This window comes from Octodon degus, unplaced genomic scaffold (assembly GCF_000260255.1).
Source record: "Octodon degus isolate 3935 unplaced genomic scaffold, OctDeg1.0 scaffold00098, whole genome shotgun sequence".
In the NCBI taxonomy this organism is placed as follows: Eukaryota; Metazoa; Chordata; class Mammalia; order Rodentia; family Octodontidae; genus Octodon; species Octodon degus.
The window spans coordinates 5,894,794-5,912,037 of record NW_004524674.1 but is presented as its reverse complement, the minus strand read 5'-3'; the positions used below and the strand labels follow the sequence as shown (position 1 = coordinate 5,912,037).

The 17,244-nt window shown below is 49.9% G+C and overlaps 1 protein-coding gene and 1 long non-coding RNA gene across 4 annotated transcripts in view; one reads left to right on the top strand and one right to left on the bottom strand.

Moving 5' to 3' along the window:
• Positions 1 to 5,574: 5,574 nt before the first annotated feature.
• Positions 5,575 to 6,977, top strand: LOC111818624. Its single transcript, XR_002822574.1, has 2 exons — positions 5,575 to 5,953; positions 6,480 to 6,977. It is a non-coding gene; the product is annotated as an uncharacterized LOC111818624 (long non-coding RNA).
• Positions 6,978 to 8,147: 1,170 nt separating this feature from the next.
• Positions 8,148 to 17,244, bottom strand: part of Pfas (phosphoribosylformylglycinamidine synthase) — a 22,735-nt gene continuing 13,638 nt past the window's right edge. For all 3 annotated transcript variants that reach the window (XM_004638450.2, XM_023723293.1, XM_023723294.1), the window contains exons 12-28: positions 15,352 to 15,425; positions 15,096 to 15,252; positions 14,760 to 14,821; positions 14,474 to 14,635; positions 13,941 to 14,066; positions 13,682 to 13,813; positions 13,174 to 13,404; positions 12,854 to 13,034; positions 12,682 to 12,765; positions 12,343 to 12,498; positions 12,030 to 12,149; positions 11,554 to 11,699; positions 11,224 to 11,431; positions 11,023 to 11,114; positions 10,831 to 10,945; positions 9,780 to 10,103; positions 8,148 to 9,701 (exon numbers count right to left, since the gene is read on the bottom strand). In XM_004638450.2, the coding sequence (XP_004638507.1) occupies positions 9,394 to 9,701; positions 9,780 to 10,103; positions 10,831 to 10,945; positions 11,023 to 11,114; positions 11,224 to 11,431; positions 11,554 to 11,699; positions 12,030 to 12,149; positions 12,343 to 12,498; positions 12,682 to 12,765; positions 12,854 to 13,034; positions 13,174 to 13,404; positions 13,682 to 13,813; positions 13,941 to 14,066; positions 14,474 to 14,635; positions 14,760 to 14,821; positions 15,096 to 15,252; positions 15,352 to 15,425 (2,678 nt within the window). In that variant the 3' untranslated portion in view covers positions 8,148 to 9,393. The remainder of the gene's footprint in view (positions 9,702 to 9,779; positions 10,104 to 10,830; positions 10,946 to 11,022; positions 11,115 to 11,223; positions 11,432 to 11,553; positions 11,700 to 12,029; positions 12,150 to 12,342; positions 12,499 to 12,681; positions 12,766 to 12,853; positions 13,035 to 13,173; positions 13,405 to 13,681; positions 13,814 to 13,940; positions 14,067 to 14,473; positions 14,636 to 14,759; positions 14,822 to 15,095; positions 15,253 to 15,351; positions 15,426 to 17,244) is intronic.

The window sequence follows — 17,244 nt, the reverse complement described above, 5'->3', positions numbered from 1 at the left end:
TGGTGGTGCACACTTGTAATACCAATACTTGGGAGACTAAGGCAGGAAGATCATGCAAGTTTGAGGCCATCCTGGGCTACATAGTGAAACCCTATAACATGGTTTGTGTGTATTTGTCCCCCAAAGCCTCATGCAGTCATTGCAGCACAGTTCTACAGTTTGTGATTAATTCATGACCCAACGCTGGGATTATGGGTCTGAGTACTGCTGGGATTATGGGTCTGAGTGCTGCTGGAATTATGGGTGTGACTACTACACCCAGCCTGGGGCAGATAGCCTGAGCTGTAACGTAAGAGAGACAGAAGCAAACTTGCTCTCTGTTGCCATTGTAGCTGTTAGTCCTCCCTTTGCTGTCTTGCTCTTTGCCGCTGCCATGAACTGCTGCCCTCTGCCATGTGCCAGTCTGCCTTGGAACCAGCTAACTATGGACCAAAAACTCCAGTAACTGTGAGCTAAGTAAACCTTTCCTCCCTTCATTTTGGGTGGCAGGTATTTTGTCCCAGCAATGAGAGAAGAGTAACCAAGACACCCTGTCTCAAAAAAAAAAAAAAAAAAAAAAAATTCTGGACACCCCTCAGTGAAAGCTTCTCAGTTGGTGTACATTGTTGTGCCAAACAAGGACACACTCTGACTTCCAGGGAGGAAAACATGGAATTGCAGATCCTGGGACTCATCCTAATCTTGCCTCTGTATATCCTTTAAAATAAAAATGTAATCCTAAGTATAGTTAGTGCTTTCTTGAGTGCTGAGTCATTCTTTTTTTTTTGTTTTGTTTTTTTGGCGGAACCAGGGATTGAATTCAGGCCCTTGCGCTTGCCAGGGAACTGAGTCATCCTAGTGAAAAATCAAACCCATAGGAATCAGAGGAAGCCCTAAGCATAGCTCTATTTTGCCATCGTGAGAGAGACCTGGGACACCAAGGTTTGAGTTTGGTGTCTGACCTGAGAGCCATCCTGTGGATGACAGACCTGAACTTGTGAGATCACCCGACACCAGCTCCAGCTGAGGAACATGAGCAGTGCTGGAGGACGTGGTGTGAGGAGACTCTGCGCTAGACAGGTACTGCCACCAGGGGAAGAGATGAAGCAGGGGAAGCAGTAAGGCTGAGCCCCTCAGTAGGGGATGAGGAAGAGCCGCTTCAGAGGTGGAGGCCTGGCCAGGATTAGGGGCAGAAATAGGAAACTGGAGGATTTGGGATGGAGGAAGAGAAAGGAGAAGGTAGCCGCTGTTCTTGCCTAAGCCACAAGATTGGCTGCTTGACTGGTTCTATGTCCTCCACTTTCTACCACGAAGCCGTGTTTCTGAGGCTGCCAGTCATCTTGCTGCAGTGTAGAATTATCACCTGCCACTCATCATAGGCCATCTGCAGTTGTTGTAACAGAACGAGCAACATTGGGAATTTATGAGGAAAAGAGATTTATTCAACTCATTGTTCTAGAAGATGAAGGGGGGGTTACAGTGGCACAAGCCTGTAACCCTCGCTTCTTAGGAGGCTAAGGCAGAAGAATCACAAGTCTGAGCCCAACCTAGGCAACTTGGTGAGACTCTGTCTGAAAACTACAAAGTTAAAAAAGGGGATGTAGGGGCTGGAGAGATGGCTCAGTGGTCTAAAGCACCTACTTAGAACAAGCTTGGCAAGGCATCAGGGACCGCGGTTCGATCCCCCGGCACCACATGCCAGCCAGTCCCGCCCCCTGGTGGGCTGAGCTGGCCACACACACACACCTCTCTCTCTCTCTCTCTCTCTCTCTCTCTCTCTCTCTCTCTCTCTCAAATAAATAAAATAAAATAAAATAAAATAAAGAAACTTTAAAAAAAAAAAAAGGGGGATGTAGCTTAATTTGAAGGTTCTATCCCCAGTACTGCAACAATAATTCAAGTGTGTGTGAAGCCCTGGATTCAATGCCCAGCCCTGGGGGAAAAAACCTAGTTCTAAAGCTGGGCATAGTGGCTGACACCTGCACTGGAGAGGCTGAGGAAGCAGGTGAATTTGAGGCCAACCTGGGCTACATAGTGAGTTCAAAGTCAATCTGAACTATGTTGCAGAACCTGTCTCAAAAACAAAACAAAGCTTCTAGTTCTAGAGGCTGGGAGGTCTGAGATCAGACAGCTACAACTACTTGGCTTCTGGTGAGGGGCTCAAGCTGATTCAACTCATGGCAGAAAGCAAAAGAACAAGTGGGTACATGCTCCCCACGGCATGTATCTCCTCACCCCCAAATGAGGTATGTGTTCCCCAACTCAGTTCTGGCAGCCGTTAGTTGTGATTTCTCCACAGGCACAGGCCCTCATGCATCTCATACCTGTTTCTCAACACGTATTTCGGAGCTGTGAGTAGGCAATTCAGACACTTAAATGGGAGATACAGTGTGTGGTGGCAGATGTCAATCCTATTGGCCTGTTCAGAATCTGAAGAAGGGCAGTGAGGGGGTCCCATCAAGGCCCTTCAGAATCCAGTGGACTGCCATGGGCAGGGGTGGGAGAGGTTTCCTTGGTCTACAAGTCAGCCAAGATCCCCGGTTTGTTGTTGTGTTTGGTACTGGGGATTGAACCCAGGGCCTCTGCACTAAACTACATCCTTGATCCTTTTTATTTTGGAAAATAAATGCTAAGTGGCTCAGGCTAGCCTCGAGTTTTCATCTCGTCTCAGCCTCACAAGTAGCTGGCAAGATTCCTATTCTTAAACCCAATGGGACCACCCCTTATTCCTTCCCTTGTAGTCTTTTAGAAGGAGCCATTTCTCTTGGAAGTCCTTGGATCCAATCCTCCAAAGCACCACCAAGTTGAGCTCCTTTCATCTGCTTTACTTGGCCAAGACCATTTCCTGTGAGTTTTCCTAGGTGGGATGTCTAGGAATGAGAAAGACTGGGGATAGGGAAGGATCTAAAGGTCAGAGTTTGCCTCCAGGCAAAGACAGGGCCAGCAGAGCTAGGACTGGTGGGAAAGGAAGAGAGCAAGCCAGCTCCCCGCTCCCTTCTACTCACCTGGAAATCTCTCCAAGGGCATCCAAGGACACTCCAGAAACAGGCAGCAGAAAGCCACTCAACTGGTTAGACTGCATTAGTGGTGGCCATTCACTCCTTCTCAAGCTCTTTTGCTGCCAACGACTTTGATGTCCAGCTCCCAGGTCCTGTGGGTTCCACCTCAGTAACTTCCCCTCTCCTTATCCCAGTGCCCCTCAAATCTTTCATTTCCATCCCAGGTTTCTTCTGGCTCTATTTTAGATATCACCACTCATGTGTCCCACAGATGCCCCAAACACAGTATGTCCACTGTTGCTGAAACGGTCCCAGTAGTACAACAGGAAGCCTGGGTGTCATCATTGGCCCCTCTCCTCCCCCACATCCATTCCCTAGTGATCCTACCCCCTTCTAGTTCTCAAATCCATTTCTCTCCATCTCCAATGCCATCACCCTGGTCTTGACCTGCCATTATTTCCGCCTACATAGATTTCTACCTGGACTCCCCATTCTCTCCTGCTTTCCTTGGCAGCAACAGCAATCTTCAAAATCACAAATCTGGTTGTCTACCATCCCTTATATTGATTCCCACAAATAGTTTTCTGTTCTTAGGTTAACCACCAGATCCCTTAACATGTTCTGTCTGTCTGGCCTTTGATTTTGCCTGTTCTGTTTCCCATTTGTCCTTAATGCTCCAGACAGATTCAATTTATTCACTTCCTTAAGCGACTGTGTCTCTCGCCCCTGAGGCTTTGCAGATAGCTGTTTTCCTAGAGTGCCATCCCTGCCCCTTCATGTAATAAACTTCTGCTGCCCATCCTTCCAGGTTCAGTCCACCCAGGGAACCCTTCACTAATCACAAGTCTGAGACACATACTTCCCCTTTTAGGACAAAAAGGAAAATAAGTAGGGTAGGAAGTTCAGCAGGACAGGTTTAATTCAAAACAAATCAGTGAGGGAACAGTCTGCACTGGAGACCAGACCAGCTAACTCGTACGCAAGTTGTCTTTATAGGGTCATGTGTGTGCATATGTATATGTGTATGTGTGCATGCATGTGTAAGTTATGGTTATCCAGCTAGGGTGGGCTTGAGGACATTTAAGGAGTTACATGTTGTTAAGAGCAGGACTAAAGACTGAGCATGGTGGTGCACACCTGTAATCCCAGAGTTTGGGAGGCCGAAAACGAGGATTAGACCATGTATTTAAAAAAAAAAAAAAAAAAAGGACTAAACAATGATTGGGAATTAGAGGGTATGGCTGTGTTTTCTGAGCCACGAAGGTATATATGCAGTAGGTGTAAAAGCACAGCAGGTATAAGGATCTAAAGTGGTCTCTGTTCAGACCAGGATGGCAGCAGATTCCTCCATCCCCCACTATGAATTCCTAAAGTACCCTGAACTGCCCCCAAAGATATCAGCTTGAAATCACTTGTCCCAGGTCCACTGCTCTCACATGTGCTCCAGGGGCAGAGCTCTGAACTGTTGCCCAAGTGATGGAGTGGAATTCTCAGTCACACATCAGTTTGTCCCATTCTGTCTGCTCGTCCAGCTGGACCAGGAGCTTCAGAAGCCCAGGCCTGTGTAGGACAGGGTGGCTCGTGTGCAGCACACCCCGAGGGCTGTTCACAGGTTTCCTGAAGTCCCAGACAAGGCACCAGACAAGGCACCAGAGCTTGCCCTCATCCCACCTGCAGCAGTGCTTGCCCTCATCCCACCTGCAGCAGTGCTTGGGCATTTGCTGCCCCCAAACGTCCAAAGACAGAATGAAGACTGTTAGGTGACTGCCAATTTACAATACAGCTGGTACAGGGAAAGCTAACTGGTCCCTGAGCTTTTGGTGGCCCAGCTGCCAGGGGAGACCTCCTCCCCAACCTAACAGGTTCCTAACTGCCTGGTGGCCACTTTTTTGCTTTCGCCCCCAGGACCTGGATTGAGTGCGGAGTCCAGACCCAGAGAAGAAAGAAAACCAATGGGGAGCTAGCTGAGAGGAGGTAGACAACCGGGCCCTCCTGCTCACACTCTTCACTCTGAAACGATCATCTGCCTGCTCATCCCTGCCAGTCTTGCAGCAACCTAGCCCTGACTCTAAGTGGCCATAAGGCGTGTTCAACCGTCTTTCTGTCTGACTCACTGCCGGGCAAGTATTACATTAAGAAACTAACTGATCTCCTCACCAGGCCAGTGTCCTTCATGGGATCTGACACCAAGAACCTGTAACTTTGGATGAGGTGTGATGGCTCATGCATGTGATCCCAGCACTCTTGGAGGCCGAGGAAGATAGCAGGTTCAAACCCAGCCTGGACCACTTAGCAACTCAGTGAGACCCTGCCTCAAAGTTAACAATGTGAAAAGGGTTGGGGGATATAGCTGTGAAGGCCCTGGATTCAATCCCCAGTACCATCATATAAGATAAATACAGCTAAACTGAACATGGTACACACCAGTAATCCCAGCACTCTGGGAAGCTGAGATAGGATTATAATCTGGGCAATTTAGTGACCACCTTGTTTCAAAATAAAAAGTAAAAAAGGACTGGAGATCTAGCTTAGTATGGAAGCCCTGAGTTCAACTCCTACTCCCGCAAAAAATGAAAATCAAAATTCCAACAACTTTGTAAATTTGAGTGACTTAAATGAATAGGGTGAAGAAAAGGCCTGGGATACACAGAACCAAACTACTTATAAACCCAATCCAGATCCACTAAACTCACTCTTCTACTAAAGAAAAATCTAGGTCAACCGTTAAACATTCATATAAATTTGTTCAGCATTTACATTTATTGAACACCTACTAGGGCACCAGGCAGTAGGAGGCAATGGAAAGTAAAGGCTCATGCTCACGGAGTTTATATTCTACTGGAGAGTTTTTTCCTCTTTTTTTATTCCGAGAACTGGGGATTGAGCTGAGGCCATTGCACTTGCCAGGAAAGCACATATTCTACTAAGCCATCTCCCTGGCCCCGGGAGAGATCTTTCGTCAAAACATTGTCAATGTAAGCTTACAATGGTGAAACCAAGCACAGTGGTACACACTTGTAATCCCAGCAGGCCAGGAGGATGAGAAAGGAGGGCCACAAGTTTGGGCCCAGCTTTGGCAAGTCTCAAAATTAAAAAAGGATTAGGGAAGGGAAGAGGAGAATCTGGAATGTTGCTCAGTGCCAAAGTTCAGGGGTTCAATTACCACCGCCACCACCACCACCACCACCACCACCATCAAAAAAAAAAAAAAAGATTCCAGCTGTGAACACGATAGTGATCAGATGAGAAGAGATACACGCATGTGGCACCACTGTGCCAGGGCCAAGTCCAACAAACAATTTGATTAGAACTGTTGACTTGGCTGACACCAAATAACAGGACACTGAGGAACAGGTTTAGACTCTGAGGCAAACAGCTTTTGTCCTTAGATCCATGGCACAGGACCACAGAGGTCTTCACTGGTCCTTCACAGCACATTACCACTGACAACCTGCTTGGCATTTTGTACCTGTTTCTCATTCCCATCCTGTTTTCCCTTAGGATGGAGGAGAAACAGAAGCTCAGTCAGGAGCCAGCGAAGACAGGCCTGTATGACCACAGGATGAAAACAAAGATGAGAAGCTGACTGCCGCCTGTAGTACACACCTGCAATCCCAGCGCTCAGGACACTAAGTCAGGAGGACTGCCACGCACTGAAGGCCAGTCTGAACTATGGTGAGACCCTGTCTCAAAAAACAAACAAAGGATAAGCAGCTGAGCAGCCTTTTTTCTGGCAGCATCTGAGGGTCAGTATTGCTTGGCTAAGATGACCCAAACCAGAGACGGCCCCACCTCCAAAGATGCAAGTTCACCTATGACAGCCAACTAGGTTACTCACACTAGCTGTCTACTTTTGCATGAGGTACACAGTAAACCTGACACCTGGACTAAGTACCCGAACTGCACACTTGACCTTGCAAGCTTATAATAGATATATTTTCTTCCCCAGTATCAGCAGGGAATGTTCAAATGTCAGAAACGATCCTCAGAAGTACCACACTATTCAGGGCAAGTTATTTCACAAAACTGAGAAAAACACCAGTTATGTTGCCCACACACAGAACCTTTCCTTTTTTTTGGTGGAACCAAGGATTGAACTCAGGCCCTTGCGCTTGCCAGGCAAGTGCTTATTCTACGGAGCCATCTCCCTGGCCTCTTCGCTTTCCTTTTGCAGCACTGGAGATGGAACCCAGGGTCTTACACAAGCTAGGCAAGGGCCTACTGCTGGGCCACGGCCCCAGCCCCAGTCCTACAATTCAACAGTTTCATCACAGTCTCTCCTTAGTGAGCTAGCTACTCTCCCAGCACTGGTGCTTACCCTCCTCTTGCCCCTGCAGACACATTATTTCCCACAGATTCTAAGACTCTAGTCACCATTTTCAGGGAAATTCTTCTCATCAGGATGTCAGCTCCTAGGGAGCCAACTGACTACAGCTATGCAACAGAACCACCAAGAGCAAGTGAGCTCTACACACATCCATGAGAGTGCAGGAGGCGAGGGGTGAGGACAACAGTCAGCAACAAACCCTGCTGATGCTGCCCTAGGAAGCAGGAGCTGGTGGGCACGGGCCTCTGGCTGTCGTTCAAACTGTGACCAACCCTGCACAGTTTAAATCCCAGTACATGGGAAGCTGAGGCAGAACCGCTACAAGGCCAGCCTGAACTACATGGCCAGAGTCTGTCTCAAAAAAACCAAACCAAACCCTAGGCAAGTTTAACCATAATCCTTTAAAAAAAAAAAGCTGTGTTGGCACACACCTTAACCCAGCACTCTGAGAGGCTGAGGCAGGAGAACTGCCAAGCTCAAGCCCAGAAAAAAAAAAAAAATTTCTTTTGCTTTTCACTTTTTGAGACAGGATCTTGCTGCGTAGTTCAGGCTGGTTTTGAACTATGTAGCCCAGGCTAGCCTTGAACTTCCGATCCTCTGGCTTTAATCTCCCAAGTGCTGGTGTTAACAGGTGTGCATCCCCACACCAAAAAAAAAAAAAAAAAAAAAAAAAAAAAAAATTAAGCCAGCAGAAATGGAACATGCCTGTAATCCCAGCTCTCAGGGAGGTAGCTCAGTAGAATAAGCGCTTCCCTGGCAAGCACAAGGGCCTGAGTTCAATCCCCGGTAAAAAAAAAAAAAAAAAAAAAAGTTTTTAAAAGCTGAAGATATAGCTCAGTGAGAAGGCCCTGGGTTTGATAGTGGGGCAGGAGGGGGGAGGGATAAAAAAGTATACCTCCTTCGTTCAGCAGTGCTACATACAGTTATTACTTAAAAAAAAAAAATTTTTTTTTTTTTTGGATACAGGGTCTCACCATTCAGTTCAGGGTGGCCTTAAACTTGCAGCATCCATCCTGCCTCAATCTCTGGATGCTGAGATTTAGAGGCATGTGCCACTATTTCTAGTTTATTATTTTAAATTCTATTAGAACACAAACTCCTTAAGAGAAACGCCACTGCTTGGCATAAGGAACATAAATGGCACGGCGAGGTAGGACTAATAAACTAAGGGTGCCCTTTTTGAAATGAAGGAGCCAAGTACTATTAGAAAGGGAGCTGCTACATTAGGAGAAATATGTACCAAGTCCTGAGTTCAGGGCTGGGGACGTAGCTCAGTGGTAGAGCTCTTGCCTTGATCTCCAGCACTGAAAAAGAAAAAAAAAAAACCAAAAAACAAAAAACAAAAAAAACAGTTCAGAGCCTGGCACCAGGCTGGCCCTGACACACAGCCAGAAACCCTATCAGGGACACTTCTGCCAACAGCAATTTTTTTTTTTTGTGGAACCAGGGCTTGAACTCAGGCCCTTGTGCTTGCCAGGGGAGTGCTTATTCCACTGAGCCATCTCCCCAGCCCCATCAGCAATTCCTTATATTGAGGGCAGAGCCATTTCAGGTAAGATCAGGCACATTCAGGGTGGTACAACCATGAACCAGGACAGTACATTTTAAAAGGAACCCAGAAAGCTCTGCTGTTTTCAGAAGAGAATAATGAAGTCAGAATGGACTGATCTACATGTTCTGTCCCCAGACTCTGAACCCTCATGACAAAGGGTGACATGAAACATCCCTCAGAGCCCAGGTGACGGAACGAGGCACAAGGTGACCACTGGGGAAGTGAGGCAGGACCAAAGGAACACCTGCTGACCCCTAAAGCTAACTCTGCCTGTAGTCTCCTTCCAGAGCCACAGGCTGCTCCCTGGTGTGAGGACACCAACCATGTGGCACAGAAACCCTGAGAACAGCCAGGCTGTGCAGGGCTCAAGCAGGCAGAAAAGCAAACTGGCTCAGAAGCTTTGGCATTTTGGTCCTCATCTGTGCAAGAGACTCTGGAAATCATGTACAGTGTCCCTGAAGGCACAGGGGAGAGTGCAAAGGGGAGAGGAGGCAGCAACACTGGGTCCAGGTGGGGGCAGGCGCCTCCCAGCATGATCAGCAGCCTTCCCGGGTCCAGTCTCGAGCGTTGATGAAGAGCTGCAGCCAGGGGGAGGTGGTGAGCGTGTCAAATGGAGAGGGCCGCCACGCCCACTGCCACGGCCTCACAGCTCGCTCGGGATGTGGCATGAGAGCCAGATGGCGGCCATCACGTGAGCAGACACCAGCCATGCCTCCTGGAGACCCGTTGGGATTCATAGGGTACTGCTCTGTAGAGTTTCCGTCATCGTCGGCCCAATGCAAGGGAACCAAGCCACTGGCCTCCATCTGGGCTTGGAGTTCAGGAGAAGAAAATGCCATGTACCCTAGGAGGAAAGGAAGAGGGAAGTGAAAGCCAAGCTCCCTCAGCACCCAGGCCCCACCCATCCTTCCCTGGGCCTGACCTTCTCCATGGGCACTCCACACAGGCAGCACAGCACCCTCCATCCCTCGCAGCATCAGCGCTGGCCCAGGCCCCACATGCACACTGGCCCAGCGAGACTCATAGCGCCCAGACAGGTTGTGGCACAGCAGGAGGCTGGGCTGGACTGGCCAGGAGTCACAGCCCACCTCCCCTGCCTCTTCAGTGGTGTCGCTTCCCACCCAGCCCAGCAGGGCCAGCAGTTGACAGCCATTGCACACCCCCAGGCTGAAGGTGTCCGGCCGCTTCCGGAAGCGACTCAGCTCAGCCCTGGCCTTTGGATTAAAGGTCACCGCAGCTGCCCACCCTACGAAGGAACAGAGAAGTCAGGGTGAGATGTGGAAGACCTCAGAAAAGAGGAAGCTGGGCATAAAGGGGGACAGCTGCTCCTCCACTCCAGCAAACACTCCTGCGGAACTCTGGTTAAGTGGAAGGCAAAAGCAATTGCCTCACCATTCAATGTTGGCAAATGCTGGGCCCATAATTTTCTTTTGGCTTCACTAGCAATTTGTAAAAATATTTATAGCACTTAGTTGCCTGACTTAGTTTTTTTATTTTGTGGGGTTTTTGAGACAGGGTCTTGCTGTGTAGTTCAGACTGCCCTTGAACTCACTGTGTAGCCCAGGTTGGTCTCAAATTCATGCAATACTCCTGCCTCAGCTTCCCAAGTGCTGGAATTACAGGCATGTGCAACAACACCCAGCTACCTAACATTTAAAAATAAGATTTCACACATGAATTCTGGATTTTTGGCTTTTCCTAAAACACTGAAGGACCTGGTCATCTTGAGCCATCTTTCTAACGTGATAACCTGCTCAAGCTGCGCAGCAGCAGTCTCCTGCGCTAGATGTATGCCCTCCAGGTTCGCACAACCCTATCCAACCTCCAGCCTCATCTAAGTTACCCTCAGGTCTTTGGCTAGCATCTGGCCCTGAGCCAGCGTGTCCACTGTGCCCTGGCTTTGTGGAGGTTTAAGGCTAATCTGCAACCCTAGGAATGTGGTAGAGGCAGCAAATACAAGCCTGCACACTGACCTTTAGCAGAGCCGAGGACATCTGCATAGCTAAAGCCACCCACAAAGGCCACACCACGGAATGTGTCCAGCCCGATCGCTCCAGAGCAGAGGTCTTGCATGGTCACATCCCATACCTGCAGGACAGGGGAGGTGTCAGAGGACACATGCCCTGAGGTAGATCAAGTCCCTCCAGCTCCACCATCTTGCTCACCTCAAACCCAGCCAAGTGAAAGGCATCTGCCATCTCCCGGTCTCCATTGCTACCCTCTTCTCTCAAGATGGCAACTCGGGGGCTGGGACCACCTAAAGAGGAAGTGTCTCTAGGCCAGAGGGTCACCTCCCCAGCCCAACTCCCCAGACACCTTTTCCAGGGCAGGCCCAGGGGAACCCAGGCCTCTGCACACTTCCTCACCAGGCTCCTGGGGCACTGAGGCTTTAGGGAAGGTTGCAGGTAAGCAATAGTTGGGCCTCGTCCGCTCCTTCAGGCCTTGCTCCTCCTGGGCCACACAGCATGGCTCTGCCTGCAGCCGGTCCAGCTGGAAACTTGTCTCCTCCCAGAGGGCTCGCAGCTGCCCAACAGGCTCCTCCACAGTCACAACCCCATTCACTGACACCTGGACCTGTGGGGAAGGCAAAGTGAACAAGGGCTAGGAGATGAGAAGGCTCCTCCACGGCTGTGCAGAAGCCAAGGCTTCCTCACTTCAACTGCCCACAAGTACTGTTCCCTGCTGAGCTTCCTTACCATGGCATGGGGCCCAGCCGCACCCGTGCGGCCCAGATCTAAGCAGCAGAGGCCAGCACCCCGGTAGCGCTGAAGCACTCCAGCCAGGTCAGGTTCTTGCACCTCCAACACCAGGCCTGGCTCCTCAGCAAACAGTACCGCCAATGCTAGGAGAGCAATGCGGGTGAGGCAGGGTGACTAAGGTGCTACTAGGACCTGGACATGGGGTCAGGGAGATAAAGCTAAGGGAGCCAGGCATGAGTCAGGGGTGGTGGAGGGCTAGGAGGGTATGATGAAGTTGCACCAGGGACCAGGGGAGGTCTCAGAAGAGTGCAATCAGGAACAGGGTGGGTGCCACCCAATTCAGCTGTTCAGAGGACAGCACAGAAGAGAGCTGGAGAATGGGGGAAGGTTAGGGACACTCCATTCTTAACAAGATGGAGTCTGGAGGGTGAGGGAAGCAGTCCAGGCCCAACTCTATACCACAAGTTCCTCACCATCGGCCCCGGGGGCAGGCACATCCACCTCTATCCCACAATTCCCAGCAAAGGCCATCTCTAGAAGGCAGGTGACAAGTCCTCCATCACTGACATCGTGACCTGAGCAGAGGAGGCGGTCTGAAGGGAAGGAGAAAAAAAGCACATCAACCTCAAGGCCCCAACCTGACAGCTCCACCTGCTTCTGGAGAGCCAGTGTGTGCAAGGTGGGCACACACACAGAACTGGAGAAGGACCTGCATGTCCCTCTTGTGCTACCCTCACCTGCCCTGTCCCTGCCACCACACCACCATCTCCCCAGAGTCTCACTCACCTCTCAGCAGTCCCTGTGTGATGCTGAAGGCACGCACCAGGTTCTCAGGAAGGTCCAGGTCAGGAGGCTGCTCCCCAAGCTGGGAGAAGCACTGGGCCAGAGCTGTGCCCCCCAGCCGGTACTGCCCAGGGGTCAGAGGCACATACAGAAGGTGGCCTGGGAGATGGGGAGGGAAAGGGGAAATGGACAGCTAGGGCAGATCCCTCCCCAAAGTGCTCACACCATGCAGAAAGATGCCCCAGACATGAGATGGGGGAGCCCAGTACTCACACAGCAGACCCTCAACCAAAGGCCAAGCTCAACACATATGATGCAGGGAGGAAGGGGACAAAGCCATACCTCTTCCTCCAGGATGCTTGAGGTCTGGAGTCACAGTGGCCGTGATGTCTGGACAGACGGCATAGGCTGAGATGACCAGTGCCCCTGCAGAACAAGGAGCAGAGAAGAATGAGACACCGGCCCAGCATCACACTGCCTTCCCTGATCCCTTTGCTAGGAACCCTGTTCCCACCAGGAGCTCGCACTGTCTCAGAGCCGACCCGGGCAGCCATGCTGAGGGAGTCCTTGCCACCATCTACTGCCACACCCAGGGCCGCCATCACTGCCACCATAGCATCACAGGCATCAGCCAGAGCTGCACCCTCGCCTGGAAGCTTGGCTGCCCACATCCAGTTCCCACTGCATTTCACATCCTGGGAACAGAGAAGACACAGCGTTAGAGGGAAAGAAAGTTGCAGAAGGACTGGGAGACTAGGAGAGTGAAATGAGGCGCATGAAGCAAGTGAGGCATCAAGTGTCCCAACACCTGGGACACAGAAGCTGGGGACTCACCCGCAGATCGGTGACCTGGGCAAATACCAAATTGGTAAGGGCTTCGGCCACTGCCAGCCGGGCAGCAGCCTTAGGGTCCAGCAGGCTCTTAACAGGTTGCTCTCCCAGGGATGTGGCAGCCCCTACGAGCTCCTGGTGACTCAGTGCCACAACAGCTACGTCAGCCAGTGGGGTCTGCAGGGGCCCAACACACTGCTGTTGGGCCACAAGGCCACCTACCGATCGGTCCACCTGTGGAATCAGGAAGTCGGCAAGGAGGTACAAGACAGGGAGGTGACTCCCACATGCCCTGATGGATACAGGGCAGTGCGAGGTTGGCTTCCCCTGTCTGCACAGACAAGAGCTCTACATAGGACAGGAGGCTGGCAGCACACACCATCAGGAAAGCTGTCTTCCCTGCTCCTACCCCGACTCCCAGGGTAGGAGGAACTCCCGCTTAGGGCTGGAGGCCAGGGGGACATGAATGAAGGGAAGACTATACAGGGCTGAGGGGCCATGCAGGGAGGACCTTGTTGGTGAGGTAGCGCTTGCTGGCCACAGCAGGAAGCCTCAGAACCCGCTCCAGAGCCTGGCGCACTGTCAGCCCAGAAGGCAGGGCCAGGGGCTGCAGCATAGTGGGCTGTCTCTGGAGGAAGAACTCCTGCAAAAGAGACGGCAGCGGGGGAGTGCCAACAGCCAGAGAGTGCTGGACACAGAGGTGACAAAGCACAGGCAGGGTAAAGGAAGAAACCACAGGAAAAACTCACTCCCACCCCCAATCCACATACCTTCCGAGGCATCTTGCCCAGCACCCAGTCGAGCTCCAGGTCCACAGGAGTTGGGGGTAAGGCTACAGGGGTATCCCCTTGGCCATTTATTCCTACAGAACTCTCACGATCATCCACCAGCACAATCTGTGGACAACAGGGACCAGAGAGACTGAGACTGAACACTGGCAGGGAATGTGCCTAGAGATCGAGACAGAAATACTTCTAAGCTGGGCATGATGGTGCATGCCTCTACTCTCAGCACTTAGGAAGCTGAGGCAGGAGGATCATTGGGAATTGGAAACCAGCCTGAACTATAAAGTGAGCTCAAGGCCAGCCTGAACTGTGCAGGGAGACTGTGTCTCAAAAAAAAAAAAAAAAAAAAACAAACAAAATAGAAATGCCTTCAGCCCTGCCTCTGCAGAGCTCCTACATTCTGCCCACCTCCTACATCTCCCCCATCCACCCCTCACTCCCCTCCCTGGCAGTTCTCCATCCCATGCTCCCAGAAGGCTCATGCCTGCCCACAGTGTTTGCCCCTGGGACCAACTCACTCTCTTGTCTCCAGTGATGGTGCCCACAAAGGAAACTGGGCAGCGCTCCCGGGCACTGACACGACTCAGGAAGTCTCGGTCAGGGGGCCTCAGCAGAAGTGCATTCGACTCCTGGTACTCAGCACCCCAGATTTCCAGGGCATTCAGAGTTGGGTCACCCAGCTTCACAGCCATTGCAGAGAGAAAAGAAAATGAACATGTGCCCTCCAGTGCCTCATATTGTTGCTAAGAATGGGGATAAGATGGGTACATGACACGGACAGCTAGGCTTTAGCACAAGACCAACCTGGAAGCGGCTGGTGTAAATGATGGCTCCCGCTGGGTCACTCAGTTCCTTCAGGACATTGCCTGGTAAATGATTGCAGGGAGATATGGTGACGGGGTCATGGTCAGCACCCAGTGAACAAAGAGCACCCCTGGGCTCCAAAGCACCACCTTATCTGTGTTCCCTGCAGGAGCTACTGCAGCACCCACCTCTCTACCCAGAACCTGTCAAGAATGTACAGGGTAGAAAAAAGGACCAAGAGCTAGGAGGCCGATGACAAATTCTTGATGCCTCTTCCCAAACCAAACCTGGTGGGAGACCAGATAGGTCACGCCTTGTTCCAAATACTTTCCTCACCATTGCCACCAGCGCCCTGGTCATGCAGACTACAGATGGGGTTTCCCTTGGGGGCCTCCACACAAGCCCTGATCACACGGTTCATCTTCTGTTCCATCTCTGGGTCTCCCCGCTGCACAGCCCCAAAGTCCAGGTCACTGGAGTTGTCTCCTTGCACCTGGGGGAAACACAGGGCATTGCTCAGCTCAGGGAAGCTCCGCCACCTTCCCATAGAGCCCAGTGACATCAGTCTACACCCTCAGCTGTTCCCACTCACCTGCACAGATGAAGCAGCTCCACCCCCAACTCCAATCCTGTACACTGGACCTCCTACCTTTACAACTTCCATCCCTGTGGGGAAGGAAGGTAGAATCAGAATAGGGGAAAAGTCCCCTCAAAAGGCCCCTAAAGTGATGCAGTGTGAGAACCAAGGAAGCTGGGGCTGGTGAGATGGCTCAGTGGTCTAAAGCACCTACTTAGAACAAGCTAAGCTAAACAAAGCACAGGGACCGCGGTTCAATCCCCAGCACCACATGCCAGCCAGCCCTGCCCCCTGGTGGGCTGAGCTAAATAAATATTAAAAAAAAAAAGAACCAAGGAAGCTGATGAGGGGAACAGGACCTTAACACTCTACTGGGCTGATGGAAAGTGACCTGATTCAACCTCCATGGAAGACAATGTGGCCACAGCAATCAAAAGCATAAGCACAGTTCTTCTGTGACTAAGAAAATATGCTTCAATAATTTATTCTACAATTTTATACACACAGGTATAAAGTCATCTACATACAAGATTAATATTACATACACATTTGTATTAGCAATAGGAAATAACATAAGGCTAACCAACAATAGAGGACCAATTAAATTATGGTATGTCAGGGCCAGCATGGCAGGCCCAGGTAAAGTGAGCTTAAGGCCAGCCTGAACCTCATAGCAAGACTTTGTCTCAAAAAGACAAAAAAAAAAAAGCCAAACAAATAACGTTACCTTACGCTACATAGGACACCATGTCACAACAAACAGACATTAAGCAGGGTAATGCTAAATTACTAAACTGCCCAAGTTGGATTCAAACTTGTGACTCTCCTGCCTCAGTCCCCCAGGTATTACAAACAGGAGCCACAACATCCAGCTGAGATTCTGTCTTAAAAATAAAAACAGCAAAATAATTCAAATTGAAACCATAATGAGATATTGCTTCACACTCACTATGATGACTATAATCAAAAGGAGAGGAAGTGTTTTTGAGGGTATGGAATTTTGGAGAACAATTTGGAAATTTCTTACAAATTTGAACATAGTTATCATGTAATCCAGTATTTGTACTTAGTACTCTACATGTGGGAAACGAGAATATATGTTCATACAAAGACATGGGCACAAAAAAAAAAAAAAAAAAAAAAAAAACCAAAGACATGGGCACATATGTTTGTAGCATTAAAAAGAGAAAAGCAACTCAACTGTGGGGAGTATAAGGAGAATGTGACATATCTATCTAATGAGCCCATACCAAGCCTTACATATCTTTTTTTTTTTTTGGCAGAACCGGGGATTGAGCTCAGGCCCTTACGCTTGCCAGGGAAGCACTTATTCCAGAGCCATCTCCCCGTCCCCTATATCTCATTCCTTTTTAAGGCCCAACTCCCCAGCCCAATACCAAGCCTTAAAAAGGAATGAGACATAGGGGTCGGGGAGATGGCTCTGGAATAAGTGCTTCCCTGGCAAGCGTAAGGGGCTGAGCTCAATCCCCGGTTCTGCAAAAAAAAAAAAAAGGAATGAGCCAGGCATGGTGGCACACACCTGTAAGCTCAACTTTCAGGAGGCTGAGGCAGGAAGATTACCTTGATCTGCATAGCGAGACACTGTCTCAAAAAACAAAAAATAAAAAAAAAAAAAAAAAAAAAAAAAAGAAAGAAACCAAACCAAAGAAACAAACAAAAAACCAAACCAAACAAAGAATGAAAGTCAGGCAATGGTAGCACACTTGTATAATCCCAGTACTCATATGAGGCTGAGGGAGGAAGATATTACAAATTTGAGCTTAGCCTGGACAACTTGGCAACATACTAAGACTTTGTTTCAAAATAGAAAATCTGGGCTGGTGAGATGGCTCAGTGGTCTAAAGCACCTACTTAGAACAAGCTTAGCAAAGCACAGGGACCGCGGTT